At 65.0% G+C, this 25,039-nt stretch overlaps 2 protein-coding genes across 4 annotated transcripts; one reads left to right on the plus strand and one right to left on the minus strand.

Annotated features, from left to right (window-relative positions):
- Positions 1–76: 76 nt before the first annotated feature.
- CNN2 (calponin 2) lies at positions 77–5,093 on the minus strand. 2 transcript variants are annotated; one of them, XM_035348092.1, is made up of 7 exons: positions 4,941–5,092; positions 2,047–2,168; positions 1,694–1,760; positions 1,476–1,613; positions 1,257–1,373; positions 949–1,095; positions 77–869 (listed from the first exon to the last, which is right to left on the minus strand). In XM_035348092.1, the coding sequence occupies exons 1-7, from the start codon at positions 5,001–5,003 to the stop codon at positions 606–608; spliced, it is 918 nt and encodes a 305-aa protein (XP_035203983.1). In that variant the 5' UTR covers positions 5,004–5,092; the 3' UTR covers positions 77–605. The 2 variants fall into 2 exon arrangements, with proteins under 2 accessions (XP_035203983.1, XP_035203982.1); XM_035348091.1 differs by having other exon boundaries at positions 1,257–1,613; positions 4,941–5,093.
- Positions 5,094–6,156: 1,063 nt separating this feature from the next.
- Positions 6,157–24,883, plus strand: ARHGAP45 (Rho GTPase activating protein 45). Of its 2 annotated transcripts, none has more exons than XM_035348090.1 (24): positions 6,157–6,394; positions 8,271–8,601; positions 10,264–10,407; positions 11,670–11,754; positions 12,126–12,198; positions 12,507–12,579; positions 13,319–13,456; positions 13,685–13,749; positions 13,946–14,056; positions 14,519–14,599; positions 15,164–15,343; positions 15,528–15,665; positions 15,785–15,975; positions 16,081–16,241; positions 16,655–16,732; positions 17,142–17,243; positions 17,619–17,782; positions 18,304–18,492; positions 18,861–18,998; positions 20,207–20,448; positions 20,564–20,825; positions 21,621–21,723; positions 22,177–22,483; positions 22,514–24,883. In XM_035348090.1, the coding sequence occupies exons 1-24, from the start codon at positions 6,305–6,307 to the stop codon at positions 22,539–22,541; spliced, it is 3,474 nt and encodes a 1,157-aa protein (XP_035203981.1). In that variant the 5' UTR covers positions 6,157–6,304; the 3' UTR covers positions 22,542–24,883. The 2 variants fall into 2 exon arrangements, with proteins under 2 accessions (XP_035203981.1, XP_035203980.1); XM_035348089.1 differs by lacking the exon at positions 6,157–6,394 and adding an exon at positions 6,687–7,168.
- Positions 24,884–25,039: the final 156 nt, after the last annotated feature.

Here is a 25,039-nt window from a genome sequence, read left to right on the forward strand (position 1 = left end):
CCCGAGGAGCGCCCCTGGGAGCACGGCCCGCGGCTGAACTAAAACACGCTTTTTTAGTTTCCTTTCTTTTCTTTTCTTTTTTTTTTTTTTAAAAAAAGAACACCTTTCAATATAAGAGCATCTGCAGTAAGCCCCCCGCGGCTGGAAGAAGCCCCCCGCCCACAGCCCGAGCCCCCCCGCTGCAGGATGCGGCCGCGGGGCTCAGCCGCAGGCAGCTCCCAGCAGCTCCCAGCAGCTCCCAGCACCACCAGTGGCTTTGTGCCAGCAGCTGGGCGCAGCCAGGCTGGGGGCACCCGATGGCAGCGGGACCCCCCCGGGCTGAGCTGGGCTGGGCTGGAGGCCGCTTGGTGGGCACTTGGTCCCCAAAAGTTCTCCAAAAAACAACCAAAACCATCAATTTCCAGTTTGGGTGTCGGGCAGGATGCTGCTCCCAGCCCCGGGGCTCAGCGCCGCCAGTCCCTTCTCGAGCGACGGCGGCGTCGCTTCTCCACTCGGAAGAAATAGATTCATTTTTAAAATTAACAACAAAAAAAAAGTTAAAAAAATAAAAGAGGGAATGACGCCGAGAGGCTGGAAGGCGGCGGGAGGGCGCGGGACGGCCCCGCTCAGCAGCTCTCCTCCGGGCGGTAGTAGGGGTACCCGGGGGGGTCCGCGCCCGGCTCGCAGGCGGCGTCGCCCCCCTCGGGCTGGCCGCCCTGCGGGCAGTACTTGGGGTCGTAGATCTGGCGGCCCAGCCCGAAGACCTGCCCGCTCTGGTTGGCGCCCTGGTTGGAGCCCATCTGCAGGGACATGGAGGAGTTGTCGCACTTCTCCAGCCCCATCTTGGCGTCGTAGATGTGCCGGCGGGTGCCGGGCGCCGTCATGCCCACCTGGAGGGGACGGAGGCAGCGGGGCTCAGCGGGGGGCTCCCCGGCCGTGCCCCCCCTGCCCGCCGTGCCCCCCGCTCACCTGGCTGGCACACTTGTTGGTGCCCATCTGCAGGCTGATGGTGGAGTGGTCCATGGGCGGCAGGATCTGGTTCTTGGGGTCGTAGAGGTGCCGCCGGGTGCCGTAGGCCGTCATGCCGGACTGGCTGGCGCACTTGTTGGTGCCCATCTGGCACAAAGGGGCTTGGTGAGAACCGGGCACAGCCCCGCGAGGGCCCCGTCCCCTCCCCATCCCCGTCCCACCGCAGGGTGGGCAGAGGGGACACCCCCCAAGCCCCCCCACCACGGCAGTGGGCACCGGGGGATCGCCGTCCCGCGGGGGCAGCCCACCTGCAGCCCGATCACGCACTGCCCGGCCTTCATCTTGGCCTCGTCGAAGTTCCGCTGCTGCTTCTCTGAGTACTTGACGCCGATGTCCACGCCGCTCTGCATCCCCTTCGTCTTGGCCTGCCGGGGAAGGGTGGCGAGGAGGGCGGGGGGGTCCCGGACCACCCCCCAGGGGCCGCACCCGCGGTGTCCCCGTCCCGTCCCTCGGCCCCGCGCTCTCACCATGCCCGCCAGCGCCAGCAGCGACACCTGCACCTGCGTCAGGTTCCCGCTCTCAAAGAGGTCGTTGGCCTCGAAGAGGTCCACGGGGTTCATGCCGTAGCTGGCCATGGCCTTGATGAAGTTGGAGAGGTTCTCGAGCTGCGGCGGGGGGACAGAGCGGTCAGGGCCCGGCGGGGCTCGGGGCGGCTCGGCGGCGGCCGGGGGCAGCTCGCACCTACCTGGTGCCAGTTCTGAGCCGAGCGGTTGATCTTCCGCACCGCGTTGGGCTGCAGCTTGTTCATCAGCCTGGAGGGAGGTGGCGGTGAGCTGGGGGCGCTGGGGGACCCCTCCCCGGAGCCCAGGCACTGACACCGTATGGGGCTCCCTGTGTCCGTTCTCCCCCCCCCCGGCAGGGGAACGCCGCAGCCCCACGGTGCCGGGGAGCCCCCGGGTCCGTGCCACCCTCTCCCACCGCTGCCTGGGCTGATGTTGGCGCAGGCTTGGCCAGACCCAGCCTCCCCTAAAGGGGTCCCCCGGAGGGCAGGGGCCGAGGGGCCGTGCTGGCATCGCCAGTGAGCACCGCGGGACTCACTCGCAGAGGATGACTCCATCCTTCAGCCCCTTCTGGAAATCGGGCCCGATCTGCTGCCCGGTGACGCTCTCAATCCACGTCCGCAGCTCTGCCTCCTTCTGCGGGTCGTACTTCTGGGCGAGCTGGCGGGGCGGCAGGGGCTGGTCAGGCACATCCCTGCATGCACCCCAAACCCCACCAGGGACAGCTCCCCAGCACCGCCTCCCGAGCCCAGCCCCGGCCGCGTCCCCAAGAAGCGGCGGTGACACTGGCAGCACGAGGTCGGTCCCCAGCCGCCTCTCGGGCGCCACAGCGCCGAGGCGGGGTTTGGACAGCCCCAGGATATTTGATCAGCTGCAATTTCCTGGTGCGCAGGAAACCCAGATTCAGCAGCACAGAAACCGCTGAGGAGGGGAGGGAGCAGAGCAAGAGCAGCGCCCAGCTCTGGGCCCCGCGGGGTGGGCACGGTGCGCCTGGGGACCAAGAGCCAGGGTGGGGGGCAAAGCCATCGCAGGGGAGAGCATCTCCCCTCCCGCACCAGCTGCCCAAATCCCCATCCAGCGGCTGGGCTCAGGCTGCATGCATGACCTGGGGGAGATCACGGCCAGGCCGCCCCCAGCCCCATCCCTGGCACAGGAGAGGGGGTGGCGGTGGCACGACGTGGTGCTGCCACCAGGCACGGCTGCTTCCAGCACGAGCCAGCAGAGCCTCGCACGCAGCGACCCGGAGACTTCTGCAGCTTTCGAAGGGGAAGAGGAAGAGCTGCCCACGTGGGCCGTGGGGAGCAGCCCCCCGCGAGGCCCCGTTTCTCCCCGGTGAATGGGGAAATCAGACCCTGAATGGGGAAATCAGCATCGGTCACCGACCCCACGATGCTCTTCCCTCCCGCCGGGCCCATCGCGCCGCCGCAGATTCCTCGGCCACCGCGGCTATGCCAGGAATGCGGACGCCTCCTCCCAAATCGAGAGCAGCTGCCCGGGGTCGGCAACATCGCCTCGGACCCTGCCCGCAGGAACAGCAAAGCCCACCCCGGTTCGGGGCAGGAAGGAGAAGGCATCACGGGGAGAGGCTGAAAGCCCCGAGCGCCTTCACTGCCCAAGAGGAGCCAGCGCAGCCCTCCTGTGCCACACCAGTGCCCAGGGTCTGCCCTGAGGCTCGCCTGTCCCCTTGGTGCGGGGCTGGACAGCAGCAGGGATGCTCAGCATGTGGGCCCACGGGACCCATGCCTGCTCCATCGCCACCCCCGGCGTGGCAGAAGACCCCAAGCCGCTCTCCAGGCTCCACCAGACACCTAGCCACATACAGGCAGGACCAAGGGGGACCCCGAACTCTGCAGTCTCTGGCCAAACTTCACCCATGCCTCAGTTTCCGTTCTTGCAGCCCGGGGGATGCCCTCTCCCTGCACAGGGAGCAGCTGGGGGGGACGACACAATCCTCCCCTGGTAGCCCCCAGCTCTCACCCCCGTACTGGGGCTGGGTCCCCAGGGGTCCCAGGCATGGACGCGGTGCTGCCCCGTGGGGAGACACCGGCCGTGCCTGAGGGCTGTGGCCCCAAAGGGGAAGCTGGACGCAGCCGAGGCGCAGGAACGGTCCGGACACCGCGGCCACACTCACGGCATCACGCGAGCGCCGGCTGGGGGAACCCCGCTTCCCGGCCAGCTGAGCTCCCGGCACGGCGGTGCCGATTCCCTTCCACCTCCCTGCGCGCGGGGCCCTCAGCGGAGGCGGCAGGGGAGCCTCGGAGCAGTCTCGTAGCGGGACCAGCCCAAGAGCAGATCCCACCGTGGCCCAGGCTGCGAGGGCTTGCGTGGCCGGGAGGGTGCCGCTGGTTCGACTGGTTCCCGGGGTGATGTCAGCCTCCAGCAGGCGCAGCGGGGCAGTTCGACTGGCTCCAGTCTTGCTGAATCAAGCTGAAGCGCCCAGGAGCAGGCACCGGCGAGGCTCCAGCACGTGTCCACCAGCCCCGTGCGGAGCACAGCCCGGGTGCAAGCAGGGGCCCGTCCCCGCTCGGTGATGAAAGATAAATCCCCTGCGAGGACGGGGAGCGGAGCCCAGCACATCTACATCCCGCGGCCGCCCAGTCCCGCAGCCAACACGCAGCTGAGCCGCAGGATGCGGTGCACAGCCCCTTCCCCAGCCTGCCCCCAGCCCCTGTGTGCTGCCCTCGTGTCCTGAGCAGGGCACAGCCACCGGGGCCACGGTCCTGCTGCCCTGGAGGGAGTTGGTTAACCACGGCCACCCTGCAGCTCACCGGGCTGGGCACAGCCCAGTGCCACTGGCTGCTGCCACCACGTCCCTGCATGGGGCAAGGGCTGCAGCCCCCCCAGAGCCCTGCTGAGCCGGGGCACACAGGGATTGGGAGGGGGCTTCTGTGTCCCCCGGGGCAGGACCCCCGTGCCTGTGGCACTGGAGCTCGAGGTGGGGATGAGAGGAGCCCAGGGCAGCCAGCGCTGCCCACCAGCACCCGGTGCCGTCCCGCCGAGGCAGGTGGGTGCAGCCGGGAGTAAAGAGCCCCGGAGGAGGCACCGGGTTCCCCTTTCCTCTTCCGCCCCTTCTGCAGGGGGCGGCCGGGGCCCGGGGTCCCTCCCAGACCCGTCCCGGGACCCCGCGGGCAGGGTCAGGGCTCCCTGATACCGGGACCCCCCCCTCCCTCTGCGCCCCCCTTGTCCGGGGCTCTCCATCCTCCGGGCCCCCCAGCCCTCTGCCCCCCGGTGGCGCCGGGACTCCCACCGAGACTTTTCAGCCCTGCGTCCCCCGGTGGCACCGGGTCCCCGCCCCGGCTCTCCAGGACCCCCGGGCGCAGCCGCCGGTGGTGCTCCCGCGGCACCGAACCGCCCCGGTTCCCGGTGGCCCCGGAGCCCCCTCGCTGGCCACCGCCCGGTTGCCCCGTGTCCCCCTACCCTCCCGGGGCTCACCCGGTTCTTGACCTCGGCGGAGAGGCCGTAGGACGGGCCCTTGTTGAACTGGGAGCTGCTCATGGCGCGGCGGTAGCAGAGCGGGCACCGGAGCGGGGAGCGGCGGCACCGGGCGGGACCGGGCGGGGTGGGGGGGTCCGGGCGGGGCGGGGGGGTCGGGCCCGGCCCCCCCGCGCTGATTGGCCGGGGCCGAAATGCCCAAATAAGGACAGGAGCGGCCGGGCCGCGGGGGGGGTTCCGCGCACCCCGACACCGAGCCCCGGGGGTCCCGGGGGTTCCCAGAGCCGGGGGAGGGCCGCGCTTGGAGCCGCACACATGCCGGCACCCCCCCGGGCTGGGGCGCGCACCCCCAGCCGCGCACACGCGTGTGCCCCCCCTTACACGTGCACACCCCGGGGCGCGCCGCCGAGCCACGGGCGCGGACCCGCGCGTACCCACGGCCACGCGCCCCTCCCCACACACACACACATCCCCAGGCCCCCGACCCCCGGTGGCCGCCGCCCGGTCCCGTCCCGTCCCGTCCCGTCTCGGGGCGCTCCCCGCGCCGCCGCCGGCAGATGGCACAGCAGAGGCGGCCCCGGCCCCCGGCCCGCCCCGCACGGGGGTCCTGGGGGGGCTCCGGCATCCCGAGCCCCCGCCGAGCCGCCCGGAGCCCGGTGTGCGGGGCCCGGGAGCCGTCCCAGAGCAGCCCGACGGGCACCGGGCCGGAAAACAGTCCGGGCCGGCCGGGACCCCCGCCCCGCGCCCTGCCCGCCGCCCACCGATCCCCTGCTTGCCCCGCGGAAGGTGAGCGAGCGGCCTCACGGATGGGTTGTGCCGTTGGGGGGGGGGGGAACACGGCGGGGGGCGCACGCAGGCCAGGGGGGCTGGGGGGCTGGGGCGGGGGTCCCGGGGGGCAGCTGGAGCCGGGCTGGGCTGGGCTGGGGACGCCAAGCCAGGAGCATCCCACGGGTGGGTGCCCGGAGCCTCCTGCTCGCCCCAGTGCCCCCAGCCCTGTGCAGCGGCACCCGACTGCCCCACGGCCCCAACGCCCCACGGCCCCGGTCTCGGGGGGCTCTGCCCTTCCTGGGCCCCTCTGCACCATCGTGGGGTGCAGCACAGCAAAACCCCTCGGAGATCCCCCCGGCAGCACAGACGCCGAGCCCCAGGCGGCACCGAGGAGGTGGCCAGGATCCCCCTTCCTCCCTGCCTCGCGCCCTCGTTGCACATTTGGCTTTTTCCTGTTTCAGGTTCGCCTGCAGAGCCGATGAGGAAATAAGGCGGCGTCACACGCGCCGTCCTGACAGTTGGCTCCAGCGAATGTGGCCGGCGGGGTAGCAGCGGGGCTGGCAGCGAGGCACCCCGAGGTGCCCCCCCGGGCAGCGATGTTCTCCCGGAAGAAGCGCGAGCTGATGAAGACCCCCTCCATCTCCAAGAAGAGCCGGGCGGGGAGCCCCATCCCGCAGACCCTGCCGGTGAGCGCCGGGGGCCACAGGGACAGAGGGGTGGTACGGCCAGAGGGATGTGAGGAGGAGGAGGAGGGAGCTGAGGAAGGACCCACTGCGCCCGGGGGGATTTTGCCCCGACGAAGGGGATGGAGCAACAGCCAAAGGGCCTGACGTGGGGAGGGTGGGCGAGAGGGGCTGGGGTGCAGCGGCAGAGAGCTGGGGGGGCCCGGCGGTGGTGGCTGTGACCCTGGGTCTGTGTGGGCAGAGGGACCCCTGGACTGCCCGGGGGGGCAGCAGCAGGAGTGGGGGGACGTGGGGCTTGGGCAGCGCCTTGGCCCTGCCGTGTATTTATTTACTCAGCAGCAGCCCAACGGCGCTGGGGGGGGGGGGGGGGGGGGGAAGCCCCCCCCCCCCCCGGGGGGGCGGGGGGGCCGGGGTTCCTCCGCGCCCGTGGCACTGCCCGCCCCGCGCCTGCGCTGCGCCCCAGCCCGCGGGACATGCCTCTCGGGGCCAGTGAGACGAGGCCAGCGGGCCCCCGGAGCCCGCCCGCGGCTCCTTAGCGAGGGGGGCCCGTCCCCACGCCCACCCCGTTCCCCTGCTGCCGCTCACCCCCCAGAGAGGGGCCTATGGGTGGGCGCAGCCTGCGGGCGCCGGGGCCGGCCGGACGCAGGGATGCTCGGCCGGGCGGCTGGGAAGCACAGCTACAGCCCCTACGCGGCCGGGCTCCGCAGGACGGGTAAAGGCAGCTCGCCCAAGGGCTCCCTGGACTCGCTGCCCCGCACGCCCGGCGTGCGGCTGACGGTACGGGGACGGTGGGGGGGACGGCGCTCTCGGGGCCGGGGGCACGGGGAAGGGGCTGCAGCGGCCCCGCTGAGGGCAGAGCGCCCGGCGTGGCCGAGGTCTGCAGCAGCCTCGTGCTCCGCGGCCGGTCCCGGTAGGAAGGCGCTCGCCGCGTCCGCCCCGTCCGTACCAAACCCGGCTTCCGGGCCCCGAGCGGCAGCGCCCGGCCGGGGATGCTGGGACCCAGCGCACTGGTGTCACAGCCGGGGGGGTTCTTGGGGGCGGGGGGGGCGAGGACAGCCGTGGGACCCCTCCCCAGGCAGTGAGGGCCCCGGGGGGCGCGGGGCTCCCTCTATGCCCAGCCCCAGGGCGGATGGGGGGGTGCTGGTGTCAGGTTGTCCCTCCCACAGTTTCACCCCCCCCGAAATGGGGGCTCCCTCTGACCGCCACATTTCTGCAACGTCTCCGTCAGTGGCATCGGAGGTGGCACCTTCCCCGTCCCCATCCCTGGCAGGGCAAGGGACAAGGGACGTGCCAGACCTGGGGCCGGGCCGGGCTCAAAAAGAGGAAGGGATGCGTGGGGCCGGATCCTGCTGTCGTTTGGCTGCGTCAGGGCCCTCCCCGGGGACAGGGACCTCCTGCCTTGTGGGTGCTGGTGGGGACAGGGCAGCGTCACCCACGCAGTCGTCGTGTGCCCCTGGGGACAGGCCTGGAAACAACAGACCCCAGCCCCCAGGGGACAGTGGGGGGACATGGGGCGAGTGGGGTGGGGGGGCAAGCTGGCTGCTGGCTTCAGAGCCGATGGTTGTTGGTGGAACGCCCGTACCGGGCGGTTAACCTGCAGGGAGCCCGGGGGGGGGTTAAGGCAATGCCAGCCCCGGGGCTGCCTGTGATGCCCGTCCCCCCCCCCCCTCCAGGACCATCAGCGGTGCCGGGGGCTCTCACAGGGCCGGGGAGGTGCAGCCCAGCCCCTCCAGCCCTGCCAGCACCAGCCCCCCGGCCAGCACCCCATCCCTCCGTGCTGGTGGGGCTGGGGGAGCTGACCCATCCCTCCCCAAGCTGGGGTCCCAGCCGTGTCCCGTCCCCCCCCCCCCGGGGCTGACACTGGGCCGTGCTCCCGCAGGACCTGTCCCGGAAGGATTGTCTGGAGGCGCCCGGCTCCAGCCTGGGGGATCTGCCCCCCGCCAGCTCCAAGCTCAGCAGCAGCCCCAGCGCCGTGGGCACCCTCAAGCGCCCCACCAGCCTCAGCCGCCATGCCAGCGCCGCCGGCTTCCCCCTCACCGCCGGGGCCCCCCGGGCCATGCCCAAGGGCCACAAGACCCCCATGTCCTACAGCCCCATGGAGGGCGGGGAGGGCCCCTTCATCGACGTGGAGGACATCTCCCAGCTGCTGACGGACGTGGCGCGCTTCGCGGATGCCCTGGAGAACCTGCGGGACGTGGTGCTGCGAGACGGTGGGTGCCGGGGTGGGGGGGGGGGGCAGGCTGCGGGCAGCGAGGCTGGGGCACCGCAGACCCCCCCACGCCACCACCTCCTGCACAGCCACACGGCTCTGCGTCGCCCCATGGCACGGGGCTGCGGGGCACCGGGGACGAGGGATCCGGTGGGGGCAGGTCCAGGAGCACCCCGAGCCCAGGGGCAGAGCCAGATCCATGGGTGGGGGTCTCTGCCCTGGCCGGGAGGGGGCCGGGACCCCAGGGGCCGCGCAGAGCCAGTGGGCAGCCAGTGGCGGGTGGCTGCCGGGAGCTCGGAGCCAGGATAACGCGGCTTCCTGCCTGCGAGCTATTTTCATCCGCCCGCTTTCCTGTTTACACAGCAGCGGTGCCAGCTGCCTGCCAGGGCCCCCAGACCCTGTGGGGGAACCGGGCATGGCCCCGGACCCCCGGCCCTGCCTCACTGGGGCAGCCGTCGGGATGGGGACGATGCCCTGGAGTGGGCGCAGGGCCGGGTGGGATGCGGGGCCGGGGGCTGTGGGCGTCCCGGCTCCCAGGAGGCAGAGGAAGCAGCAGCGATCTGGTCTTCCCCGCTGCGAGGTGGGGCTGCCGGGGGATCACATGGTGCCCTGTTTTCGGCACTGACTTTGCAGTATGTTGACGCATCCCCACTTGTCATGGAAAACGTGGCACGGCCTGGCCCCAGCAGCCGGATCCGCAGCTGGGCTGGTGCGAAATGCACCCGGGGCTCTGCACAGCCCGGGGGTGGCAGGGTGGCAGCGCAGGGGCGATGCCTCCAGGTCCTGCAAAGACGTAGGCACTGCGGGGCGGGGAAGAGATGGCCCCGAGCTGACCTGCGGCCATCCCATCGCCAGTCCCCCTCGGCGTCAGCGGTCACCGCTGCTCCCAGTTCGCTCCCGGCCGAGCTGTCCCGCTGGCACCGCTGGGACGGCACCGTCCCCAGGGCAGCACAGGGGGAGAGGCCAGGGCTGGTGCATGGGGACATCCTCAGGGGCACAGCGTGGGGATGTGGCCATGATTTTGGGATGCAGCCGTGATTTTGAGGAGAAGCAGAGGAAACTCCTTGCTGAGCTGGTGCAGGGATGGGGAGGGTTTGCCCAGCTGGGCAGCGAGTGCCAGGCTGCCCTCCTCCAGCGCATCCTTAATGCGTCCTTATGGGATGCTCATCACTGCCTTAACTGGCTGTCTGCACCCTACCCCAAGCCCCCAGGGCTGGATCCTGCCCCCCCCAGTCCCAGGTGGGCAGCTGGAGCCCCCCGAGGGGCTGCAGTCCTGGGGCCGGACCCCACGGGATGTGGCTGGCCAGGCTGGACACGGGGCACGGCAGCGGGGCGGACCTGCTGCGTCCCTCCCGGCTGGCGGCCGGTGGGAAGGAAGGGGCGGAAATGAGGAGGAAATTCCCAAAACACTTTCAAGGGAAAAATTTACTGCTGAGGAATAAATGCCTAAAAGGCAGGGCTGCCCCGGGCCCGGCGCTGACCTGGGTGGGGGGACGGGAGCGGGAGGTGGCGGTGCCCATCCTGGGGTCCCCGAAGGCAGGGGATGGGGTGCACGGTGCCGGTGGCCCTGCCTGCAACGGGGCTGGCAGGGGATGGGTGAGGGGCACCAGGGCTGGGGAGCAGCAGGGGGGCAGCGCTTCAACACCCCCCCCCTCTCTTGCAGACCCCAAGGAGTCCCAGCGGCCGCAGGCCCACGAGTGCCTGGGCGAAGCCCTGCGCGTCCTGCGCCAGGTCATCAACAAGTACCCGCTGCTCAACACCCTGGAGACCCTGACGGCGGCGGGGACGCTCATCTCCAAAGTGAAGGGTGAGCCGAGGGGGCTGCGGGCCCCGTCCCCTTCCCTCCTGCCCTGTGTGGGGATGGGGGGGGTGGGGAGCCCATCTGGGGGCTGCCCCAAGCAGAGCTGCCCCACGGATGAGGCAGAGGGCGAAGGCATCGACAGCCAGCACCCAGCCCCACACCTGGCCTGCGGCACCCTCCTGCCTGCCCCACAGTGGGGTCCACTCCTGCCCCGTGCCCCCCACCCAGGGCAGGGCCGCCTGGTCTCAGCGTTTGTGTTTTAAGGGCGATGCGGTGCCAAAAATGAGAGCCCAGGTCCCTGCCTGGGGCTTTCCAAGCGTGGCTGTAGGAAATGCACTGAAACGCCCGGCTCCCGTCCTGTGCCGCCCCTTGCAGCACCCCCTGATCGTGGGGGGGGGGGGATCTGCGGCACCCCAAGCTTGGCTGGGGCAGAGCAGTTGGAGCCGCGGCGGGGCGGGGGGCGGCTGCGCTAACCGCAGGCAGAGCTGCGGCCGCGCTGCGTCACGGCTGCGCTTCCTGGACACCGGGCGGTAACCACGAGGGGCAGGAAGCCTCGTCGCGGCTGGAAGGAGCTCTGCCACGGGCTCTGCCCCCAGCTGGGGCCGCGGGGCCCCGAGGCGGAGCGGGGTCCAGCACCGAGGGCTGCGGGGCTGGGATGGGGCAGGCCCAGGGCCGGGTGCCCACCCAGCAGCGGAGGCACCACGAGCGGCCCTGAGCCCCGGCGCCTGCAGAGCGTGGGCAGAGCTGGTGCTGCCAGGGTTCCCCTTTCGCCTGTGTAGGAGGAAGCCTCCGCACCGTGGGGCAGGGGGCTGTGGGGGCAGGGGGCTCTGGAGGCAGGCGACACTGGCGGCCAGGCAGGTTCACGGTCAACAGGGCGTTTTTGGTAGCCCTGGGTGATGGAGTAAATAAAACACGAGCCAAGCGATGCTGGCAGGGAAACCCAGCCCGAGAGCAGCGAGCAGCGGGGAAGCAGCGGCACGGAGCGCCGCACAGCGTCCCTGCCCCGTGGGGATGGCCCTGAGCCCCCGCTGCTCCCCCAGCCTGCCCCGCACCCAGATACCCCCGGCCCTCCCCAGCTGCGGGCTGTTTGCTTCTCGGAGCACCCCCACACGCGGTGCCTTTCTTAGGTTGGAGACTGATCCCAGGGTCTCCAGGAGCAGCGAGCCCCCGGCCCCGTGGGCAGGATGCTGCCAGTCCTCCCCCACCTGGGACTGGGACGGGCGCTGGTGGTGATGGTGACAGGGCTCCTGCCTTTCCCCCATGTCCAGGCTTCCATTACGAATCCAACAATGAGACGGACAAGCGGGAGTTCGAGAAGGCCGTGGAGACCATCGCGGTGTCCTTCAGCAGCACGTAAGGGTTTTGGGCCAGGGGTCCCGCAGAGCAGGACCCCCCAGAGCCCACCGCCCCCTGCCAGAGCCCAGCCCTCTCCCCATCCCCTTGCACACTCACAGCCCCCACGTGGCTGCTGGGGACCAGTGGGACCCTGCTGGGAGCACAGATTTATGGCGTGTGTGCACGGGTACCCGCTCCTGCTGCCACCCAGGCAGGACCCCAAAGCCAGCTGCAGCCCCTGCCCCACGCTCTCCTCCTCCACCTGCACCTCCAAGACCCCGGCAAACACCACAGCTCCCCCTGCCTCGGTCCAGCCTGTCCCCAGACACGAATGGGGTCACTGCTCGTCCTTCCTATTGCTGACCCCAGTTGCGTTCCTCCTGTCACAGTGTGTCCGAGTTCCTCATGGGGGAGGTGGACAGCAGCACCATCCTCTCCATCCCACCCAGCGACCAGAACCAGGTGAGTGGTGCTGCTCCCTGTGCGTGGGTCTCCATGTGCCGGGGTCTCAGCCCCAGCTGGGGGAGCACAGCCCCTGGCGGGGGGATCCAGCTCGTCCCCGGGCACGCACGCAGCACCGCATTTCTCCAGGGACGTTCCCAGCAGCTCGTGGCCTTCCTGTAGGGCCGCAGGCTGCACGCTGCAGACTTCAAGCAGCAGCAGAACAGCTCCAGCAGCTTAGGGTTGCTGCCTCCCCTCCATCCGCTGCCCCTCTGACTACTCCCCTTCCTCTTACCTGATGAATTCCTTTTCTCTCCCCATTTCTCAAGTCTATGGAGAGCCTCTACAGCGGGATCTCTGGAGGAGTCGTCATGCCTGCGGGCACGGAGAGCTATGACACAGGTGAGCGGCAGCGGGAGCGCGGTGGCAGGTTCGGGGTGCTGGGGCGCCCGGCTGAGCAGAGCAGCCGGCAGGACCGGGCGTCCTCCCATCGCCACCGCGGTTCTCAGCCACCCGCGGCCCCTCGGCTGCACCAAAGCAGTCGGAAGGGCAAGGCAGACACCGTGCTGGAGCCTGGCCGCATCCTACACAGGGCTGGGGCTCACGTTTCTGGCAGTGCTGTTCCCGGAGATGGTGCTGGCAGGGCGCAGGCTCGCTCCCCGCCTGCTCTAACCTCACATAGCCACTGTCATCACCAGCACGGCAGGAGCACGCGGCCCAGCTGCTCTTCCTGGCAGCGAGCGGAACGTGAAAAACCTCATTATGGGCATGAAAAGGGCTTTGAAGCACAACTGGGTGCTGGCAGCCCGGGTCGTCTCAGGAAGGCATTTCCTGGGCTGAGCAGCCTCTGAAGGCACAGCTGAGAAGCTGCTGCTGGTGGCAGCGTTGCCTGCAGGACACGTTGCCTGCACGTGTCGGTGTGATGCCGGCACAGATAGCGGCGGGCGCAGCAGGGAGGAGTTTGCACTGAAAGCTTGAGAAGGCTGGGGCAGGCAATGGGTCAGGAAACCCTGCAGGCACGAGCGAGGTGGCTCTGCTCGAGCGCTGGGGTTTTCCTGGCTGTTGTGGTGGTCCTGGAAACTCGTGAGCAGCAGCAGCATGGGTCAGTGTCGCTCCCCTTCCTCTCGTCCCCACGTCACAGTCCGTCCGGCTGCGGAAGAAGTGGACGTCATGCTGCAGCGCTGCGAGGGAGGCGTGGATGCTGCCCTCCAGTACGCCAAAAACATCTCCAAGTACATGAAGGACCTCATCGGGTACCTGGAGAAACGGACCACGCTGGGTGAGACGGGACGGGTGGCGGGTGGGATCGTCACAGCGGGGATCAGCGCCCCGGGGCAGCATCAGGACAGGTCCCTGTCCTCTAAGGTCACACGCACGAGGCTGCAGACACTGCGAGGACAAAAAGAACTTCATTCCTGGAGCTCTTGATTGATGCTTGAAAAGGGCCCCAGTCAGCAGGGAAACCCTTGTGTTCCATCTCTTTTCACTTCCAACCTTTTCCTTCCAGAAATGGAGTTTGCCAAAGGGCTTCAGAAGATGGCAAACAGCTGCAAGCAAACCATCACTCAAGAGGTAAGTCCACGTTCAGGCCTCCCCCAGCCTCCCTCCAAGCAGTGTCTCGGCAGCCTGTACCACGCTGTCTCAGCCCGGCCCAGGGCTTTTTTGAGCCGCTCGCTGCTCTTCCTCCAGACGCCACAGCAGGGGACGTGTCTCTTTGCTTCGTGCTGCGGTGCTGAGGCTCAGGGCCGTGCGTTTTCTCCTTTCTCAGACAAGCATGCCTTTCCTGTCCATCTACTTGCTGGCCCTGGAGCAGGATATGGAGTACGGGACGTCGGTTCTGCAGACTGTCAACACCCTGCAGCACCAGACCTTCCTCCAGGTGGGGATGAGGCAGCGCAGCTCTTAGTCGCCTGCTCCTCCCAGGGGTCAGGTTCCAGGTCTAGGAGAAACTCCCCAGGTTCAGCAAAACCCAAGGGCACCTCCTTGTTGTCCTCCACCTCTGCTGAGGCCCCTCTGTGACTGAGCATCCCCTGTCTGCACAGACCAAGCCTCGCTGAGCTCCCGGGGACAGCCGCTCTCTGGGGTTGCCCGCCGGGGAGAGGCGATGTCCCACTGCGCCCTGCCACACAGGGGGTGGCTCTTGCTTAGGAACTGGACCTGACACTTCCCAGGCTGCAGTTTTCCACCCACGACACAAATCCTCCCTGTAACCGAGCCCAGAGGTGCTATCCGGGATGATCAGCACCCCTGCAGGAGGCGGCCCCTTGCAGAGCCTTTCGCCAGGGGAAGCACAGCGTTTAGCTCAGCCAGCCGCGCTGTTTGTTTCTCCCTCCTGATTCAGCCACTGACAGTGAGACGCCTCGAGCACGAGAAGCGGAGGAAGGAGATCAAGGAGCAGTGGCACCGGGCACAGCGGAAACTGGTGAGGAGCGAAGGCGCGCAGCCCAGGCTGGGTTTGTGCTCCCCAGGTCCAAGGTATCCCCGTGAGACGAGTCCGCGAGGATCTGGGACTCCTTACCCGTCCTGAGTGTGGCTGCTTTGTGCCAGGGAGCCTCTTCCCAGGCCTGGGGGGTGCCACAAGGGGACCCAGAGGTCTCCCTGCGATGCAGGAGCTGGAGGAGACACTGCTGTGCTGTGTAACCCCTCTGCTCTTACGGAGCAAGGGATGGAAGAGAGCTTTGGGCAGCCAGATCCCTGCATGTTTCGCTGTAGAAGCTCTTCCTTTATTATTAACCACTGCTCATAATCACAGCATCACAGCACGGCTGGGTTGGAAGGAACATTAAAGATCCTCCACCCCGCAGTGCCTTAGGGCTGCAAGTCCTCTCCTTCCATGCGTCTTCCACAAGTGGAGCTCGTTGGTGTCGGACACGAGCTCAGGCTGTGGCCACGCACACAAATCTCTGGGCAGCTGGGGGAGGCTGCGGGAGGCAACGATCTGCTTGCACAGCTCAGTCCTCACCCGGGGTCGCTCCTTCCTTGGCAGCAAGATGCGGAGGTCAACCTGCGCAAGGCCAAGCAGATATACATGCAGCGCAGCGAGGAGCACGACAAGGCCAAGTACATGGCAGCGAAAGCGGAGGAAGAGCAGCAGAGCACCACCAGCGGCATCACCACCAAAGCCCTGGACAAGAAGAGGCGGCTGGAGGAGGAGGCCAAGAACAAGGTAGGAACACAACAGCTCCGGGCGGCGGCCGAGCGCCTTGCCAGGAGCATCTCATGCCTTGCTGTCCTAGGAGCAGCCCAGAACGACGTGGGCTGCATCGAGCTCCCCCCAGCCCCCTTTTAAGCAGCTCTCCTCACCCTCCTTATCTACGAGCGGTTTCATCTCCTGCTGTCCCATCTCCCAGGCAGAAGAGGCGATGGCCACCTATCGGACCTGCATCGCAGACGCCAACACCCAGAAGCAGGAGCTGGAGGACACCAAGGTGAACTCCTTGCGGCAGATCCACGAGCTGATCAAGCAGAGCGACCAGGTCATCAAGCTGGTGAGTAGGGCAGGGGGCTGTAGACCCAGCACCGCTCCGGGGGCACCTTGTCTCTCTCTCTCTCCCTTGCGTATCATCTCACCAAGTTCATACCTGTTTTTTTCTGCGTTATTTTTTAGGCCACAATCGCCTTCTACCAGATCATGCACATGCAGACAGCTCCGCTGCCCGTCTACTTCCAGACGCTGTGCGAGAGCAGCAAGCTCTACGACCCCGGGCAGCAATACGCCTCCCACGTCAAGCAGCTGCAGCGAGGAGACGAACCCGACATCCAATATGACTTTGAGCCTTACGTGTCACACAACGCCTGGTAGGCAGGCAGGGAGGGAAATCGTCGCCCTTCTGAGACTGTCACGCATCCCTCTCCCTTGCAGCCACTTGGACATCCCCTTTTCTCCTTCTTCCTGACCACCAGGTCCCCCTTTATCCGGACGCGGAAAGGCAGCTTCAATGCCAACAACTTCTCCACGAGCAGCAGCCCCGACGGGGCCGGGCTGCCCAAGGACGGGGCCCCCTCGGAAGAGGGGGCAGGAGCCAAGGAGCAACAGAGCACGGCGGCAGCGGCCGAGCGGAGAGGTGAGCCTGTGGCAGGGGAGCCCCTGTGTCCCTTGTGCCCTTCCTCCTGCTCGGGGGGACTCCAAGGGCTGGCAGCAGCAGGACAGGCTGGAGAGGGAAGCCTTGCAAGATCAGTTTCCTGAAGGACAAGGACACATGAGCAGATCTATTTTGATCTGGGCTCTTTTCTGGTTCTTTTTCTTTTCTTTTGCTGTCTCGTGTTCCCTGCCGGACTACGTTCCGTCTTCCCATCTCTTCTTTGCCTTGCTGAGTGTGCTCCTGAGGGTGGTGTGAGCCTCTTCACCAGCCCCTAAATAGGAAACCGAGCAGCTCCCATCAGCAATTTAAGCATCTCCCAGAGTCTAGGCTGTCCTCCCATGGTACTCCTGAACACAGCAAGCAATCTCAAATGGAGTATGTGTTTTCTTCTGCAGGTGGGAGGGGACACCAGGTCCATAAATCCTGGCCAACCTCCATTTCTGAAGCTGACAGCGGTCTGGATTCAAACACAGGTACGCAGCACACAGTCCAGGGCACGCAGCCTTCACCCTTCTGATAGTGTAAAAACAGAGCATCAGAGTTAGGTGGCATCTGTTCCTCCCCACCTTATCATTATTTTTTAAACCTGCCTTAAAATAAGACTGCACAGCCATCAACCACTGACCCCAGCCGCTAACAGGACGGGATGTGGGACCCTGAGCCACTGCCCTGCTGCATCCCTGCAGCCTCCCCTCTGCAAGGTGCTCCGAGGGGACGCGCTGCCCCTGCTCGCCCTGGGTTCCTCGTTTTCCCTTGAGACCTACCCAGGAGCACAAGGCACAGCACTTCTTGCCATGGGACTCGGCCACACGCTAAGAGTGCACTCCGACGAGAAGCGGCTTTGCCAGCGGTCTGACTGGCTTGGGGGTTTTGTTTTGGCAGGTGAATTCAGCCATAAACTCCAGCGGCTGTCTTCCAACGGCACCATGTCCTCCAGTGAAGAGCTGGAGGAGAAGGACGAGATCGCCACCTCCTTTGAGCAGAGTAGGTGACAGCGGGAGGTGAACCGGTGCTTCTGCTGGGCGCGTGGCCCCGCACCCACACACCGTAACAGTGCAGGTTGATTTTCCCAAAATTCAGTAGTTCTGGAGGTAAACTGAGCACTTGCCAGGAGGAGAGGTAAAATGGTGGTAACCCCATGAGGAAGACGATAGCGTTTCCTTTACCAAGGGATGAGCGCTGCTCAAAGCAAAGGAACAGGAGCTGGGACCTCAGTGCGGGTTGGTTGTAACGTTGGCAAAGGATGAGTGCCCCCGGGGGGTGAGGGCCCCACGACAGCGACCCTCCTGCTCCAGCCCTGCTGACCATCGCCTCCGCAGGAGCCAGGACGTGGATGTGTTCCTCCTGTTCTGCTTGTAGGCATCAACGGAATCACCCCCGAGATGACTGTTCCGACAGGACCCTTCCGAAACGTCGGCTTATCCAAGGCTGCCCAGACCCACCGGCTGAGGAAGCTCCGGACCCCTTCCAAGTGTCGGGAGTGCAACAGCTACGTTTACTTCCAGGGAGCAGAATGCGAGGAGGTAAGGCTGGGAGAAGTGGGAAGGGACCTTGGGGGGCTGGACGGGTGGAGGACATGTCCCAGGAGCCGGGTGACCTCAGCTGGACGTGCACAGTCCTGTGACTGTCTGTCCTCAGACATGAGCCACGTGTCCTGCAGCAGACGTGTGGGGTAACTTCATGCGGGTGTTGACAGATCTGCTTCAAACCCAGCCCGGAGCTCAGACACGCAGACTGGGGGGGGTAACCACAGGCAGCAGGTCTAAGTTCCATGGAAGCGGAGCCACCAGCTTGAACTCTGGGGCAGAATTGCCTTTGTGCTGCTCCTGCCTGTGCCCGGGAAGGCAATTCCCTGCTGCTCTTTCTCAGTGCTGGGACTGGTTTGTGCTGTTGGGGTCGGTCCCGCTGGGGCAGCCCCGCGGTGTCTCCAAGGAAGGCATTTCTGCCTGCAGCCTGCTCAGCCCCTGGCCGCGTCTGGCTCTCGGCGGCTCCTTTCCACTCCCTGACGCTGTCCCAGCTCAGACCATGTCCCTCTGTTTTCCAGTGCTACCTGGCCTGCCACAAGAAGTGCCTGGAAACCTTGGCCATCCAGTGCGGGCACAAGAAGCTCCAAGGGAAGCTGCAACTCTTTGGGCAGGACTTCATGAAGACTTCTCAGAGCAGCTCAGACGGCATCCCCTTCATCGTCAAGAAGTGCATTTCCGAGATTGAGAAGCGGGCGCTGAAAACCAAGGTGACTCACCCCTCTTCCCTGTCCTTCAGCCACGTTGGCTCAGCTGCCTCCTCTCAAAGTGAACTTCTCTCTTGGTACGAAGGCTCAAGGCTCAGATGTTCCAGGCTACCAGCAGGCAGGAGGCCAGGAAGTCCCATTATAAACCTGGCCCGTTACAAACCCTGCCATGGGAACCCGCTTCTTGTGCCTCCCTCTCATACAGAAGGGGAACGCCAGTAATGCCCGAGCTGGGACAGGCTCTCCCAGACCTCCTGAGAGGGATTTCCAGCCCGAAAAGGACAGGATGGGAGCAAGGAGCTCACTGTCTCATGCGAAGTTGAAGAGAAACATCTCGCCTCACTTCAGCTCCACTTTTCTGTCTCTGACAGGGCATCTACCGCGTGAACGGCGTAAAGACCCGTGTGGAGAAGCTTTGCCAGGCATTTGAGAACGGGAAGGAGCTGGTGGAGCTGTCCCAGGCCTCCCCTCATGACATAAGCAATGTCTTGAAGCTCTACCTGAGGCAGGTGAGGTGCCCGGAGGAACCGACTCTCCAAAACCAAGCCTGGCTTCACTGAGCTGGGGTGATCCCGCCACAAACTGGGCTTAATAACTGCCCGCTGTGTGACGGCGCGGGGGCGAGAGGCCCCTCCTGGCTGGGAAGGGGTCGGGATGGAGGTGTGTACACATGTGGAGCATAGGGGGGAGAAGGCTGCCCCCAAACAGCGCTCCTGCTGCCTCTCCTCTGAGCTCCAGGCTCCTGCCCTCGGCCGAGCCGCACGCCATCCGTGCGCAGCCCCTCGTGGTGCAGCGAGATGCCTGCCCACAGAAATACGACACACAGAAGTACAAAACCCTCCCTCCCCTGTGCAATTGGGGAACTGGGCAGGCGAAAGGGAAGCGACCCAGCAAAGGTCGCCCCGCACAGCAGGGCCGGGGACGAGCTCACTTCTCCCCAGCGGCTCTGCCCGCGGCCAGCCCCGGGCTCTGCCCTCCCGACATCGGCAGTACGCAGAGCTCGGCGCAAACTGCGAGAGCCACATCCTCAAAGGGGCCACCACAAGGCAGCAGGGGAGGAAGCAGCTTCTCTCTTGCTGCAGCCTTGCCACTTAACGCTCCGTGCTGCGTTTCCGGAGGGCTGGCGGCACCGTGCCAGAGCTCGGCTCCCCCCCGTGCCAGCACAGGAGCCCTGCCCGGTGCTCAGCTCAAGGCTTGTCCCGGGGTTCCCCGCCCAGAGGCAGGGAGAGACAGGCTCTGAGTCGCCTCTGCAGTTTCTCCGGAGAAGAGAAAGCAGAGTGCAAAGAGAGGAAGAAACGAGCACTGAACCACAATCCCATCTCTCAGTACATTGCGGAGAAATCCATTTAAGTCACTCTGTAAGGGTGCTGAGCCGGAGGGAAGCTGCTCTGCAGCGAAGGCAATCCACCCCCGGCAGACATCTGTTTAAGCCACCCTGAAAACATCACCAGTGCCGCTAAACCACCACCTGGTTAACGTGCTGCCTCGGGTGCTTTGTACAAAGCAAGACGTTCCACCTAACCACAGCCCCGCCTGTGCTGCAGGCTGTGCTGATTGCATCTCTTCTCCTCCCGGGGAACAATTCATTCCGGCCTCTCTAACAACCTCTTATCTATTGGGAAACTGCTCGGCCCTCCCCGAGCCAGGGCTTTTCGAGAGGGGAAAAAAAGAGAAATCCCGCTGCTGGAGGCTCTCAGGTCTCCCCCTGTTGTTGCAGCTGCCCGAGCCCATCATGCCCTTCCGCATGTACAACGAGCTGATGGGCCTGGCCAAGGAGAGCCTGCAGGGCAGCAGCGGGGCCAAAGGCAGGAGCGAGAAGGGGGGGCCCGAGCTGGTGGACAGAGGAGCCGACACGGACAAGGTGGTGGTGACCCTGGTGCTGAAGCTGAAGGAGCTGCTGAAGGAGCTTCCCTGGGAGAACATGGCCACGCTCCAGTACCTCCTGCAGCACCTGAGGAGGTGAGAAGGGCCGGGCCAGGGCCAGGCACCCCCCTTTTCTCCCCATGGTGGGAAGGGGAAGGGAAAGGAAGGACGTGCCTGGCTCGCTCTCACGAGCTCCTCTCCCTCCTCCCAGGATCGTGGAGGTGGAACAGGACAACAAGATGACCTCGAGCAACCTGGGCATCATCTTTGGGCCAACACTGATGCGCCCGAGGCCCACGGAAGCCACCATTTCCTTGTCCTCGCTGGTTGACTACCCCCACCAAGCTCGCATCATCGAGGCGCTCATCATCTTCTATTCGACCATCTTCGAGAACAAGGAGGCCCCGCTGCTGGCCGACTCCAGCAAGTACGCCGCAGACACCAAGGAGGAGACGGCCAGCAGCCCCAGCCCGGTACGAGTCCAGGGGAAGGGAGCAGGCGTAGGGGGCCTATGGAGGCGGCCTGCTTGTGCTCACAGCCCGATGGCTTCCTGAGGACTTGCCCACACAGGGAAGGAGACCTGGATACCTTCCTGACACCTTCCCGTGAGAAGGTTTTGCTGCTGCTTTGATTGCTCCCTTTTGGAAGCTGTGCCTTTGCACAAAGCAGCCGCTAAGCTTTTAATTCACCAGCTAAATCACAGCAGCTTCTCCCTGTAGGCAGAGAGAAAATGATAGCAACTGAGGAGGGGTGGGAGGACAGAGCTGGAGATCGGGGAAGCCAAGATCGCCCAGCCTCATGCCCAAAGCCCAGCAGGGCACGAGGGAAAGGAAAGGGAGCCCAGGCGAGCACACGTCTCGTGCCTGGGGACGAAGCGTCCCCCTGCCCGGCTCCAGACCACACGTCTGGGGTTGAGGCAGGGCGAGACCCTCCTGCAGCTCTGCCACCAGACGGGCACAGCGCTGCTCATGCTCTGCCGTGTGCCAGAGACCTTCACCCTCCCTGCTGGTGCAGTGCACACCACGGTGCAGGGCTGGCCAACGCAGTTGGCTCTGTGATGAAACTTACCGTGCTTCGTCATGTCCCTGCATGTATCCCCACTCCACTTGTGATGTTCTGTCCCTAAAGAGCTGAGTCAGGCAGGGGGTGGGAGGATGGAGCCTACCTGCCTTTATGTGAGGACAAGAAGTTATTTTGGTGAGATCTCTGGAAAAAGATGAAGGCCTCATTCTCCTCCTCGTACCCTCACCACTGTCCCTCTCCCCCAGGACGACACAGGCTCGCAGCCCGCAGCTCCGCACGGCACCATGCCCTACGTAGCGCTGCCTTTGGAGAAGGAGAGCTTGGATTACAGCACTGACTCCTTCGGGGGTAAGCGAAGGGCACTCAGTGGCTTCTCCTCAGGGGGGAACGGGGCTCTGGGGGGGGGTCTGAAGGGCTCCAGGGGTCTTTGCCCTCCCAAGATGCCAGCTCCATGCTTGAGCACATCCAGAAGCCTGCACCCGATGGCTACAGCCCCCTCTTGTTGCCAGTAGCTGCTGACAGGGCCCTCGGCCACGGGGACCTTCGCCCTCACATTTTTTTCACTGAATTCACCTTAGCAAAGGGGTCAAGGAAACAGGGAGGACCAGGAGGTAACCACGCCATCCACTCAAGTGGATCCCAAGTGAAAAAACTCCACCCAGAATGCCCAAATCCGTCTCCATGGGAGGGCAGAGCCCGGTGCCACTAGTGACAGTCACACCAAGCCCGTCCCCTGCCCTGAACGCCGTGGGTTTGCTGAGCCCTGGTGTTGGGGGTGACACACGGCTCCGTGTCCCTCAGGGTCCGGCGACCGCTCGGTCGACTCCGACTCGGAGCTGGAGGACAACGGGGAGCCTCCGGCAGGCGGTGGCCCCAGAAGGCAGCTAACGAAGCAGGAAAGCGAGACGAGCACAGACGAAGCTCAGTACTGTGACGACGGGAGCGAGGGGCAGCGCAGCCGGACCTGCAGCACGGGACAGTCGGACACAGAGGGCTCCGCACCGCGCTGCCAGAGCCCCCCGGGAGAGGAGCAGAGCGACCTCGAGGAATACCCCGAGAGCGGCCTCGGGCCTGCCCAGGCAGACTGCAACACAACCCAGCCCAGCCACACCTCGACGCCTGCCGCTGCCCCGGCTGTCAGCTGCCAGCCCCCGGCCCAGCCGTGAGTGGCGGCCCCGGCCCTCCTGAGCTCCGGGCAGGGAAACGCGGGCACCAGGGAGGGCATGGGGCGAAGGTCCGCAGCCGCCATGGGTCAGCCCGCAGTGTGCGAAGCTGGGGGGCAGAGGGGTGGGAGGGAGAGCGCATGGCCACTGGTTCACTTGGGAGGGTTTGGTGTGCCAGCTGCAGGCAAGTCGCTGCCGCCTCCTGACTGAAGCTTTCACACAAACCCCCTGAGCCCTCCCCGGCTCCCAGCGGGGAAAATGCGGCCGCTTCGCTTCAGCTGCTGGGAGCCACGGGGCAGAGCCCCTGCCGGGTCCAGCCTCTGTCCATGATGCCCATTTCTTCGAACGGAGCTGAAGCACGGGGACCTTTCGCTTCTTTCAGACCGGGGAAGAACCCCGGCCTTCGCCGCACCGCTCCACAGGCTTAAGTTTTGCCACTGGTCCTTAATCCTACGGCTCTTCTGCGGAAACAGAGACACAAGGCTCCAGCTGAGCTCATCCTCCCTGCTGGCAGCGGCTCAGGAGGAGAAGAGGCTGCTGGCAGGAGATGCAGAACAGAGCTCCCCAAGGAGCAGGGGGTGAAGGGCTCCATGGCCCCAAGTATTGTGGGTGCAGCAGCAAGGCCTGGAGCCGGCGGCCGGACCGGATGCCTCCTGGCACTGCTTGCAGCAGGGACAATGTGGCCAAGGAGCACGGGGCTCCACGGATCCTGCTGAAAGCCCCCTGTGGCACCCCATGCAGAGCAGGCATCGGGGCCGCGCTGCTTGCTGAGGTACAGGCGTTGTTTACAAGCGGCTGTGCCAGGCATCCGCAACCCAGCTACGCATTTACTGCCTCAGCACTTCCACGCAACGCAGGACTGAAATAGCAGCATGCCCTTCCTGGCTCTGCTGGCAAGGTTTGCATTGCTGCTTTGTATTTATGGGCATTCTTCTACTTTGCAGGAGCCATGCACAGAGCAACCCACAGGCTGCTCAGGGGACTGGCTTTCCCAGCTGCACGTTGTGCGATCTCAGGGTTTTTTTCTGATAGACATTCAGTCTCCAAAACCTCAGCTGTGGCAGCAACAAAAAGCTGCTGCAGGTCACCAAGGGGCAGATGCTTCCCCACAGGATTGCCATTGCCTGAACCAACTTAAAGCCCCTGCCATTATAAGAGGCTTTTTTTTTTTTTAAAAAAAAAAAAAAAAAAAAAGATAACCCTTCAACATGAATCTGCTACCTCTGCTGGCAACAGAACTTAGAGGGTTAAACAAGACCAGCCAAAGTATCCTTTTTTAAAGCTACGAGACTTTTCTGCACTGAAGCCTAGAAAAACAAGTAGATTTTAAGCTTAGAAAGAGCCAAAAGCTGCTTCCTTCTCCTGCCCTGCTTGTACCTGGACCTGGACTGTGCTCCTGCTGTCACTGCCAAGTGCCGCCAGACCCCTGCCCTGGGAGGGCCCGAGATCAGCAGAGCTCAAGAGCTCCCTGCCAGGCACAGATGCACTGGGGCTGGCACACGCAAGTCACACACGAGACAACTCTCAGTCCACGGTTCCTAAGAAATTGCACAAATCCAAAGCAGTTCTCCAATAATCAGCCAGACCCTTCCTCCGTGAAGTGCTGGGTTCCAAATCAGCTCTTGCGCTGCCTACTCACCTGTCAGGCCTCACCTCTGCAGGTCTCGAGAGCATCCACACGAACGGGACAGCGAGGGGAAGGCAGACACATTTCCAGCCAAGGAAGCCAAGCGGAGTGGTGTCCCAGCTGAAGATAACGCTGATCGGTGTTTGGAAGGGTTATGCACACCTCATTACTGCAGAATTGGGCGATCGACCAGACATTTGATCCCTTAAGAGGATCAATCTCCAACACAGTAGAAAGAGCCTGGGCTTTCCAATTGCCAGAGCTCTCCTAGACTAATTGGAAAAGCATCTCAGCACAGTAGGGACAAGGTACACAAAACCAAAGTTAAATTTTACAGCTAAAAGGTTTGTAACTGAGCCAAAAGAAGAGCTAGAGCTATTTGTGAGACGATCTGCTGCATAGCTCTTCAACAAGACGGCTGGATTTTTCCAGCAGGTCATTTTCATGGTAGCAAGGGAAATTTCTTGCTATCAGAACTGCTACCACGGGCGGTACCACGTGTGTGTGCGAGGATGGATGACGGGTGAGTGTGAGTGAGGGAAGGGACAAAAGCTATGCTTGAGCTTCACAAGGTAACAGGCACCCTTCTGTTTGTATATAAATTTAGTGTGGGAAAAGTGTTTGTTGTGACATGCCTACACTGCTGTATGAAACTACCTTTTGTGTTCTGCTGTGTTCAGGTTGACCTGCTTCCAGAAATAAAATTCATGTGTTCCAACCCGTGTCTGTCCTGGAGATCAAAGTCTTCCAGGTTCATAGGCCCACGGCTGCAGGGACCTAAGCACTGTAATGAAGTACTAAAAGTAGTTCCAGCAAGTCCAATGAAGTTTAAAAACCCTCAGGAGACCTGGAACAAATTAAAAATCAAAGTAAC

The sequence above is a fragment of the Oxyura jamaicensis genome, chromosome 28, assembly GCF_011077185.1.
Source record: "Oxyura jamaicensis isolate SHBP4307 breed ruddy duck chromosome 28, BPBGC_Ojam_1.0, whole genome shotgun sequence".
In the NCBI taxonomy this organism is placed as follows: Eukaryota; Metazoa; Chordata; class Aves; order Anseriformes; family Anatidae; genus Oxyura; species Oxyura jamaicensis.